Consider the following 12,515-nt stretch of genomic DNA (forward strand, 5'->3'; position numbering starts at 1 on the left):
TCCCTCTTTTACTTCTGATTTTTGTGATCTGAATCTTTTCTCTTTTTTCTTGTAATTATCTCTTATCTTTTCAAAGAACCAATTTTCAGTCTCACTGATTTTTATCTACTGATTTTTTAAAATTATTTATTAATTTTAGAGGGAGTATGTGCAAGAATGTAGGAGCGGTGAGAGAGAGAGAGAGAGAGAGAGAGAAGCAGACTCCCCACTGAGCTTAGAGCCTGTTATGGGGCTCAATCTCACAAGCCTGAGATCACAAACTGTGCCAAAACCAAGAGTTAGGGATGCCTGGGTGTCTCAGTGGGTTAAAGCCACTGCCTTTAGCTCAAGTCATGATGCCAGGGTCCTGGGATTGAGCCCCGCATCAGGCTCCCTGCTCAGCGGGGAGCCTGCTTCCTCTTCTCTCTCTGCCTGCCTCTCTGCCTACTTGTGACCTCTGTCTGTCAAATAAATAAATAAATAAATAAATAAAATCCTTAAAAACAAACAAACAAACAAACAAACCAAGAATTAGTCTCTTAACCACCTGAGCCAGCCAGGCACCCTGCCAAAATTTTATTTTTAAGTAATCTCTACACCTAACATAGGGCTCAAACTCACAACCCAGAGATCAAGAGTTGTGTGCTCCACAGACTAAGCCAGCCAGACACCCTGACTCTCACAGTTTTGCTAAGTTTCTTTTAATATTACTACAGCCACCTCAGCTTTCTTTCATTAGTGTTTGCATAGTAAACATTTTTCCTTACTATTTTACATTTAATCTATTTGTGTCTTTGAATATGAGATACATCTTTTGTAGGTAGCATAGAATTAGACATTTTATGTTTGTTTGATCTATTCTGCCAATCTCTGGAGTGCTTAATTCATTTACATTTAATTATTGAATTGGATTATTTAATCGTTAATTTGATTATTAAAAAGGAATAATTTACATCTGTCATTTTATTTTGTTTTTATATATATTATGTCTATTTTGTTCCTCTATTCCCCCATTGCTGCTTTATTTTGTGTTAAATAAGTATTTTTAAAAGAGATTTTATTTATTTATTTGACAGAGAGAGAGATCACAAGTAGGCAGAGAGGCAGGCAGAGAGAGAGGGAAGCAGGCTCCCCACTGAGCAGAGAACCTAATGCAGCTGGATCCCAGGACCCTGGGATCACGACCTAAGCTGAAAGCAGAGGCTTAATGAACTGGTGCCCCAAATAAGTATTTTCTAGTATACCATTTTCATATTTTTTTTTTCTCTCTTTCACTATAGTTTCTTGAGTATTTTCCTGGTGGTTGCCCTGAGAGTTACAATTAGCAGCCTAAATAATATTTGGATTAATGGTAATTTAATTTTAATAGCATATAAAAATTTTGCTCCAAGTTAGTTTCATTCCCATCTCCTTCCTTTGTATCACATCTTTACATTATAAGCTGAATCTTTACAGTTTTATAATTCTTGCTTTATGCTGTTATCTCTTAAGTCAAATGGGAGAATAAAAATATTACAAAGAAAAATACATTTATACTCTCTTTCATATTTACCTATGTAGTTACTTTTTTTTTTTTTAAAGATTTTATTTATCTATTTGACAGACAGAGATCACAAGTAGGCAGAGAGAGAGGAGGAAGCAGGCCCCCTGCTGAGCAGAGAGCCAGATGCGGGGCTCAATCCCAGGCCCCTGGGATCATGACCTGAGCCAAAGGCAGAGGCTTTAACCCACTGAGCCACCCAGGAGCCCCTATGTAGTTACTTTTACTAGTGTTCTTTATTTCTCTGTGTGAACTTGAGTTACCAGCTTTTGTTTCTGCCTCTGCAATTCCAGTTTGCTGTCTATTCCCTCACACTAGACTGACTTGTCATTACCTACCATTAATTATTTTAAGTTTTCTCAGAAGACTGTTGAAGAATAAAGAATAGTAGAAAAGACTGTGAGAAAAATTGGGACAGGAAAAGTTTTCAAATTTATACTCCCTAGTAAGTTGAAATTTAGTTCAGACTCAAATATCAGTTATGGTTTATGGTTCATCCCCAGTTCCTCCAACCGTACAGACAATATAGGTGCTTACCAAATGTTTTTGGAATGAGTTAACATGAGTTCACATGATGATTAAAATTTAAATGCTGAATTATCTGAGGTCCAGAACTGGGAAGAACATTGTTATAGTCACATTAACTAAAATTAAGTGGGTCTAAAAAAGAAGACTTTTAGAGAAGAGTCTGTAGAATTTCCAGACTGACTAAATTCCCTGAGTCACATTGTCAAAAAAGAATTTAAGTAATTAATTGTAGCAAAGCACTGGTTAAGTCTTTTAATAAAGCTGAAAGTTCTTGAGAAAGTCAGACAAGGTCATACACTTTGCTCACTAATAATCTTACAATTCCAAAGTATATAACAGATTCCATGCATCTGTAATTTTAAGCAAATAGGATAGGCCCTCCATTTGATGGCTCACTTGATTTAGCCAATGGCACACGTAAGACTTTGGAACTCTGTTTATAGACATTAACAGTTGGAAATTCAGAGTTGCTCAAGCAGAATTCTACATAATCACCCATTTGTGGTTAATTTACTTTATAGTGGCTGCTAAAGCGAGCTCAGCTGAACTTGTCATTTTCCATTCCAATCTGTTTTGTAAATGTTTTTAGTTTTACAGCCCAAGCATTTTACTGCAAATCTTTTGGATCATATGGTTTATGCTAACCAGAACAATTCATCAAAAGAATATGGGTTATTTCTAAACCTGCAATACAATTTTGAACTTTCTTTAGAGTTTGAGACATGAAGAACTATAAGCTTAAATAATGGAGAAATAAACAGGGCGGAGTTTAGCAGTTATCTATTCAACATTTTTTTGGAATACTTTCTTAGTGCAAGATACCATGTTAAGTGCTGGTGATTCAATGATGAACAAGACAGATTTAGTTACCTCCAAAGAGTTTTAAAGTTATGTCAGTCTGTACATAAATGAATAAACAAATAAAAACTTCTATTATATGTAGTATACACTTACTAGTAAAAAATATGGAAGTAGGGAATGATCTTAACACTGAACATTCCTGGTCAAAATCGCAAACTCAATCTAAAACATCTTCATTCCTCTATGCTCATTCAATGCTTTTTCTCTTTCAAGAAATTTTTCAAATTCCAATTTTTCTATGAATAGTAACTGGGTAAGTGGGAAATGGATTTCCCGATGTTCTCTTCTATCAAAGTGTTCCCAGAACTTTCTCTTATTCTTCTACTCACTTTTTTCTTATAAAGTATTTATTGAGCAACTGGTATGTTCTAAGCATATACAAATTGGAGGGATACAAGATGAAGGCTAGAGTGTACTGTCTTCAGCTTTAGAGTAGAGCAGATAGACAAATACAAAAGGTTATTATAATGTTACTGAAAAGTACTATGAAAATGGGGCACCTGAGTGGCTTAGTCAGTTAAATGTCTAACTCTTGATTTAAGCTCAGGTCATGATCTCAGGGTTATGAGACTGAGCCCCATGTCAAGCTCCATGTTTGGCAAGGAGTCTGCTTGAGATTCTCTCTTTCCCTTTCCCTCTGTCCCTTCCTCCTTTTGTACTCTCTCCCTTTCTTTCAATAAATAAATAAAATCTTTTTAAAAAGTACTATGATAGAGATCTATTTAAGAAAGTAGTCACATACCTGGATTCAACACATACTTGTTATTTTAGATCTATCGGCAGAATTAGTTGAAAGAACCGATATTGTTAAGGTATTTTAATCAATGAGCAACTTTCTCTGCTCTAGGCACTTGAATTAATTCATCAAATAAGTGTAATAATTATATGAGATATCTACCTCTACCCTACTTTCAAATAATAAAAGAAAGGCAGAGAAATTTAAGAAATTGACAAAATTAAGCATCTATTAAGTTGTAGAGTCAGGATATAAACTCATACAATCTGGACCTTGAGTCTGTGTTTCTGACTTCTTTGAACTATATTATTTGTGATTATTCACTCCTCAGCTTGCAAGAAGATTCTTATTGCTCTATGACTTGTAGCATCTTTCTGTAAGGGAAGGATTCTTTCCTTCGCCAAGGTCAGGCTTAACCACATGGCTTGTTTTGGTCAAAGAAGTATGAAGAGACTTAACATTATAGCAGTTCAAAGCAAAGATCCAAGAGATGTTGTATATTTCTTCCCACTTCCTTGCCTTTTACCTCAGTCACAGCATGGCACATCCCAGAGAATACTGTTCCCTTAGTCTGAGTTCTGAAATAAGACAGTAAGTAGAGCACAGCCACAGCCTGTCCTCACTACTGACATGGAACATGAGTGAGACACACTGTTGCTGCAAGCCACATGCATTGTTTTTGTTGTTTTTTAAGAGCAGAATAACCTAGCGAAAACTGACCAGTATAATAAAACTTACCAAGAAGTAAGTGTGCTAGTAACAAACACCCTAAAATATGTGATATCGTGGTCAGGGGAATAGCACTGAAGAAACTATCACTGGGATTGGGAAAATACAACTCGTGTTCTACAGTGGCACACATTTGTTACCTTAGTTGAAAAGACTGGGAGTTAGAATGATAGTAAGTATTGGTACTGACTGCATTTTAAAGGTTATAAAAGTAATTGTTGCTTTGTAAAAATAAAGGAATCGAAACAATTTGGAATTATAAGATATACAAGGTTGAAAAATGCAACTATTGCCCGTATTCAACCAGTAAAAGATACCTTGAAAATTGCTTTGACTAAGAAACATTGAAGGAGACCCTAATTAAGACTCTTCCTCAAACAAAGACCAGATAAAAGGTTAGTGAATTCTTCTTAATGAATTGAGGTGTACCAGTAAATTCCATCAGTTGGATAAAATATATCAGAACAAACAGATTAAGGGCATGGCTTTCCATGAGCCTGATAAGCTCTAAGTACTGGCAGTAAGTTTACAGAAAGAGAGAGATACATCTCCAAGATATGTGGCATTTTAAGATACAATTTGTAAGTCCAAGAGGATGAGTTATATTCTTTGTCTAAACTTGGTGATTTACTTGGAATCATCAATGTTCAGCTTAAATGTTTCCTGCTTGCAATTAGGTACTCCTCTACCACACCTCCCTCTGATCCCCAGCTTATATTTATTAAGATGATTTTCACTCTGCATCTGACTCTTTCCCTCCTCAAGTCTATGAATTCACAATGAGTTTGACAGGAGCTTTTAGCTTTTTATTAGATACACATGCAAAAGAAATACGATAAATATTTGATAAATGAATAACAGAGAATGAATATACTTGTTGATGTAGCAAGGTTATCTAACAAACTACAATACTCCCAAATCAGCATGATAAACTGTTTCTAAAAGTCGAAATTCTGCCTGATTCTTTGCTATGCTAAAAAAAAAAAATCAGATCTTTGGAGTTGGAGACTTAACACATAATAAAAGTGTACTACATAAATATGATCTAAAAGACAACATTCTTTACATACAGTCTCAGGAAACGTTAAAGAAATTTTTGTTATTTCTCATACAAAGTAAAATTTATAATATTAGTCCTAGACAAAAATCAAGTCAATTAATCACAGAACATTACAATTTAAACTCATTTAGGCAGTTCATAAATACACTCCCTAAATATCACCCTAAAAAAAATGCCAAGACATATTTCCATTATTTGGGCCTCATTATTTTAGAAGAATACACAATTCTTTGGTAAGCATGTTATGTTGGTTCTGTCTATTCTTAAATTTTATTTATTTTTTTAAAGATGTATTTGTTTATTTTAGAGAGAGAATGTGTTGGAGGAGTGGAGGGAGAGAATCTTCAAGCAGACTCTCCACTGAGCACGGAGCAGATGACATCAGGACCCTGAGATCACAACCTGAGCCAAAATCAAAAGCCAGCCACCCAACCGACTGAGCCACCCAGGCACCCCTCTTAAGTTTTATTTTTAAGTGCATCCAATAGAAAACACAAGGAAATTATTTGAAAATACATACCTGGCGACACCAGAGTTTACGAAATATTTGCAAGTAGGCCAACACCATAAGACACAGTGGTGCCATGTATGTCACCAGAAAGAAACAAATATGATACATCTTGGGGTAAATTTCACCTGGAATGAAAGCCAAAATAATAAAATCTTGTTTTATAATTCACAGATTTTTTTAAAGGTATGTCTTTCCATGTTTTGCCTTAAAGTACACATTTAACTTATGATTCTATGATATGATATATGATATGTATGATTTCACTGGCATATTATACACACACACACGCAAATACTGTAATATCATATTAACTGCTTACACTTAGTATACACATACACACTAAATGTGAAGTCTTAATTTTATTTAATGTACTCAGAGAAGAATAACAATTAGCCATTTCTTAATTTGTGCTATCATAGGCTATCCAAAGTCAAGATTTCATTTATCAAAAAGAATTTTTCTGTCTGATTATCTCTGGCTAATTACAAAAAATTAATTTGGATTGGGCTACACTTGAAATTGCAATAAGAAACAAGATAATCTAACCTAATTGTTAATGCTTTTGGGAAAAGAATATAAACTGAGTTGATTTCCTTATTAGAATGTAAGTTTCCTGAGAAATGGGAAGCTATTCCCAGTTGTACCTCCATATACAAATGTGGAAAAATTTTGGAAAAATAAACACAGTGAACATTTAATGGTTCTTTTTGTTGATTACTATAACAATATAAAATTTCTCTTTCACTATGTTGTCTTTATACATAAGTATGTATGCATGTACTTTTAATAAGAAATGTTATTTTTAGGGTTTTTTAAAGTTAACTTTTCAACAATTATGGTGTTTTTTTTTTTAATATTCACCTCATTTACTTAGTCATAAGCACCTCAGTATTGTAGTGATTTCTTATCATTAAGTCTATGTACAGAGGTGATACATATCATAGATTAGTTATTTATTCAAGAGTCAATCATTCAATTAAGTAATAACATTGTGACTTAATATAAATTTTTTGACTTTTTAAAATTTATTTGTTACTGACTTTTAATTATTTTTATTCATTATTTTAAAGATTTTATTTTTAAGTAATCTCTACACCCAATATGGAGCTCAAATTCACAACCCTGAGATCAAGAGTCACATGCTCCACTGACTGAGCCAGCCAGGTCCCCCTACTGACATTTTAAATGCTTTCAAGGATATTTTTCCTATACTAGTATTTGAATATATCACAGTGATCCAGCTACTTTTACTTAAATGCAAAACAGGAAACAGAATAAATCCTACATGGATTTCATGGATATTAAAGGCCATAATTTGATATCATTCCAATTGCTAACAAAGAAAAGTCTTTTTTTTTTTCCTACTTCTAAGAATTAAGCAACTGAATATGACTTTGATGTTGGCAATTAGGTTAGTTCCACACGATTACTGAGATACCACGCTATCAGCTCCATGCATTTTATTTTTTTCACTGCTTCAGAAAGGGCATATAGAACCATGAAGACTCAGTTATGTGATCAAATGTAGTAAGGGCAATTTATATTCAGGATTAACCAATAATAACTATGAAGATGACCACAGTAATCGATAAGTTTATCGGTGTATTTTAAGTATATCTATGAGTTGAATATCCTCCACAGTCTTGAGTTCATAACCTTATCCTGCTTAGTTAAGTTTAGTTGAGTTGGTTGATTTTAACATTTTCCTTAGTGTTCCTTCTAAAACCCTGTATTTATCTGGTCAATATTTTTCTTCACTGTTATCTCCAGAGACGCCAGCAGGGTGCCTGTGCTAGCTGGAAGGTCTAAGAGATGGATTTGGGGCATCAGTTTTAGCTCCTCTGTTGCCCAAGTGGCCCACACCTAGCTCTTCAGTTTCTAACTTCCTTTCAAGTTTATCCTGTACAACAGACCAGTGACAAAAAAAGCGATAGAATCTAAGCAGCCTGACGGGAGGAATGACAGCCTTCCCTTCAAGGGCTGCAGCCTGAGCAGCCTTCCATAACCCCATTTCCAAGGAGCTGGGGGATGACTTCAGCACTTCCCAGACACCTGAGTGTGAAGAAGGTGTCCCATGACATCCCCACATAAAAATACAGCTTTGAAGCCGACATACCCGTGAAGCCCTGATGTTGCTACCTCAGACTAAACTGAGAGAGTAGAGGGGGATAGATTTAGTAGGTTTGAGAGGGCATACTCTTCTTTTTTAATTGTAGCTATGGATACCTTCACTGTGGTAACAGTTTGGGTTTTATACAGCTGTGAGAGAAAGCTCATTCTGCTGTCAGTATATTTATAAACAGTCGGTAAAATATGTAATTGGCTGGCAAATGTGTATTATGATAATGAGCACCCACACAGAAAAATTGATCAAGTGAAATTACACTTGCAGGCTGGGATTGAATGTTTTAATAAAGAGATAATTGGGGAAACACGATAGTCTTAGCATTCTTCATTTCATGCTTACAGTCTAAGCTAATTAAAAAACCAGAAATGTCATTGGAATTTTAAGTTATAAGTTTTGAAGCAATCTTTGCAGTCTCTCTGCACTTGATGAACAATGTCTTGAATATTTTTAAGACACTTATATATAACCTAGAATGTAGTGACAGGAAATTTGTTCCACTTAAGCATTCATACTATAAAACCACATTTTAAAGACTGACAATCATTCAAAGTTGGTGTCTCTACTCAACTGATAAATAGACACAATATAATAAATTCTTGCATATATATCAAACAAATAAATAAGGAGAAAATGTGGATCTTTATTTAGTCACTGAAGTCAGAGAGTAAAGAATAATATCGTATATTAATAAGACAAGAATTAATCTCAGATAAGTTAGGTCCATTATTGAAAAAACTTGTTAATCTCATTATCCAAAAAACGACAAACATTTTCTCTTTCATGTTACATACATTAGGGACTCAATGGCTGAGTAAATTAATTTCCCAAATATTCAATATAAACTATCTTTTCAAAGTTTATAGATCCATTAAAGTTTACCTGAATTTTTAATATATTTTACTATCTTCTCTCTAATAAATATTTTCCATAAATGTGTATATATTTCAAAATCTTATTATAGGCCAGATGCTATAATTAGTTTGACTATAAAGAAGGGCTCCATTACTATTTCTTTCAGACCACCAAAGAACAATTCAGCAGCTCCAAGAAAGATTATGAACTCTGGTGTCTAGAAAAATGTTTGGCTAACAGCATATGCTCATTAAACATTGGATGACTGGTAAGACAATTATATATTAAGTGCAAAAACAAAGTTACTTTCCTTCCAATAGGAACTATTCTGTAAAACTATGCATTTGCAAATCAAGTAATCAAAGAACTATGGCTATAATTCTGGAATAATTTTAATATTTTGGAAGTGAGAATTAATGTAACACATACCAAGACATACTTTAAAGATCATTAAAATAAATATTAACACATTTATTTGTTTTTGAGTTATCAAGTGTGTCTGCTGGAACTTGGGGTTTGTGGTATTTTTTTTTTTTTTGAATAAGCCATAGGGAATAATAAAGATAATGAGTTGCAGAAATAATTTATTGACAAAATATCAAATATTTCTGGTAATATTTTCAGTAAAACTAAGAAAGAGTTCTTAGTTATTTTGTACCATGAGCGAGATAGCATTTGCAAGGCTTTCCTAAAAGTATTTTGATGGATATAGATCAAATGACCACATGACTACATCCGTGCTGGAATATATTGGCTCTAGGACAATTACAATATCATCATCTGTTTCTATAACTGTGTTACTGATTTAACTTAGGATAAAAATAAGAAATATAATTCATGAATTAATCTCAAATAAAACATATTTCACAACAAATTTTTTAAAATTGGGCTAAATGTTTTTGACTGGAAAGATGTTTGAACTCCAAGAGCCAACACTGTAAAAGGTAATTTCCTATGGACTTTTTAGGTTGTGACTATCACACACATGTCCAAATTTAAACGTTTTAAACTGAATGTGAACTTCTAAATAGTCTATATAAACAAAGTTTATACTATGTAAAAATCATTATAATAAACAGTCTAATGATCAAAATGGGAAGAACCTGCTTTAATTCTTTCATATTCTTGAAAACATTAAGTGATTAACAACTTCATTTAATATTCAAAAAGTTAATTTCAGAAATTTCATTGTTTGATTTTGTGGATGATATACTCAACTTCGTATTGCTTAATTTAAACCTTTATAATCATGTTAAGTAATTGTGGGCTAATACAAAATCATTTTCAAATAGTTTTCCTCAATAACTTCTGAAGGCTGAGTTTAGATTTTAAACAGTAGGTGCTCCTGGGTGGCTCACTAAGTTAAGTGACAAACACCTGTTTGAGTCCCCTATCCAGCTCTGTGCTCAGCATGGAGCTGTTTGAGATTCTCTCTCCTCCCTCTGCCCCTGCCCCTGCTTGTGCTGTCTCTCTGTCACTAAATAAATAGAATACATAAAATTTTTAACAAAAAAACAAACAAATAAATACTCAATAGTAGTTGCTGGCTTTTTTAAGAAAATGTCATTGTTACAGCTAGATAATAAAATGCTAAACATTGAAATGTTTTAGATATTTATATTTTTGCTCAAAGTAATTAGAAAATGATATGGTTATTGATTTAATCAGAATGACTGACAGGATTCCCTAGCTCTGCAATCATTTTTGGTAATGAAGGTGAATGCTACTTGATTATTCAGGGCAACATAGAAGGAAAGAAGGAAAGAAAGAAAGAAAGAAAGAAGAGAAAGGGAGGGAGGAAGGAAGGAAGAAAAAGGAAGAAGAAGGAAGGAAGGAAGGAAGGAAGGAAGGAAGGAAACAAGGAAGGAAAAAAGCAAGAAAGCAAACAAAAAAAAAGGTTATAGAAAGAGTCCACAAACTTATCAACTAATTATCAAAATATTTCAGAGAAAATACTACTGATACAGGTTAAATCATAGGTGGATGTTTTAATCTATCATTTTCATAAACTTAAAGGATGCAAATTTTGAGTTGGAAGCTTAATTTTAAATATACTTCTTTGCTTCATAATCTGTAAATAATTTATGGCTCAATTTCATCATTAATTAACTAACACATTTTGATCGAGAGATCTTTAGGCTGCTTTCCAGACAGAACTCATTGGATAAGAATTGCATAAGACATGTCACAATTGGTCCCCAAACAACCTTCTTTCCAAACACAGTTCATTAGGCTGCATATCCCTACATGACAGAAATTAGAGGTTTGGATCCTCTTTTCTTCTTCAAGGGATAGTGTTCATTTTATGGGTTTTCTTGCTTCCTGGACATCCTTTCCTTTCTTCCCCATCTGGAGAATTTCTCCTCATCTTTAATTCTTTGCTGAAATGTTGGCAGCTTCTTTGTAAACTTTTGTTCACATGGCCAGGACTGAGCTTGTTCTCATATTTGTGTTCCTAGCACTTTGTACACCAGTATATTAAAATACTAATCACACCATAAACATGTGTTTATTTGCCTTTCAGTCTCATTACATGGAATGTGTTCCCCTAGGCAGAATCTATTTCTTTCCAGGTTGGCATAATTCCTGGCATATCCTAAGTGCTCAAGATGTTATTTGAACATTAAATAAATGGGACTTAAGACTCTTACGAAATACTCTTACCATTTTGGAATTTTCCATTTGTTTTGTTTTTTTTTTTTCTACACCACTAATGGGGAAAAGATGAAGAAGATCCAGAGAAAATACAGCAAGTGAATTGCTAATTAGTTTTTGGGATAAGAGACACAGTAAATTGTGACATTTTAGTTAATGTTAAGACTTGGGATAATATATGAAAAATAATCCCAGGGTTGTTTAAATTTTATCTTGTCGTCAAACATATGCCTTATTTTTCAGTTTGTGCCTTTTTGTTTTTCATTGTTTCAAATCAAAGTATCAATGTAGGAGTTCATATAAATTCAAAGAGTCAAATACTCAAAAATACCAGATCTATAATCAATCCCTGGGGCATACTGCTTTTGTTAATACATTTTTTAATAAGCATAAATGTGCATCTGGCAAATAAAAAATTCTTTCCTAATGTCTAAATTCTCTGACTATGAGCCATTGATATACACTTATCCAGATGAAGACATATCATTTTCCTCAAATTTAATGTAATAATTTTGTAACTAGTACATGACATACTCAAATGCAGGATTAGTTGATTTCCTGTCATTCTTTGCTGTGTCCAGGTTTGTGCCATCATTAGGCATTGAAAGAAGTGTTTCCACTATTACAAAAACCTCAAAGGCTGTCACTGAGAGTTTTGAACCAAAGGAACATAAGACCTCCAAACTTTTGCTTGTTTAAATTTAATTACCATATATAACAGACTGGGAAACAAAGAAGATTCATAAGTAATATAATTCTTAAATCAGAAAACAATTATGTCAGTGATATAATTTATCATCTTAATATGTTACAAATAAACATATCATATGGAGATAATCTGACTTAGAGAAGAGCACAGGTCCACATACTCAACTCCAGTCAGGTTCCCAGGCAGGACATGGGTTTAAAATGAAAATTCCCAGTTGTATCTGAAGC

The 12,515-nt window shown here is 33.5% G+C and overlaps 1 protein-coding gene across 2 annotated transcripts in view; it reads right to left on the reverse strand.

Annotated features, from left to right (window-relative positions):
• HCRTR2 (hypocretin receptor 2) overlaps positions 1–12,515 on the reverse strand; it is a 108,764-nt gene that overhangs the window by 18,005 nt on the left and 78,244 nt on the right. For both annotated transcript variants that reach the window (XM_032864506.1, XM_032864505.1), the window contains exon 4: positions 5,954–6,069. In XM_032864506.1, coding sequence (XP_032720397.1) covers positions 5,954–6,069 — 116 coding nt within the window. The remainder of the gene's footprint in view (positions 1–5,953; positions 6,070–12,515) is intronic.

Source organism: Lontra canadensis, unplaced genomic scaffold (genome assembly GCF_010015895.1).
Source record: "Lontra canadensis isolate GAN:19392208 unplaced genomic scaffold, GSC_riverotter_1.0 scaffold27, whole genome shotgun sequence".
NCBI lineage: Eukaryota > Metazoa > Chordata > Mammalia > Carnivora > Mustelidae > Lontra > Lontra canadensis.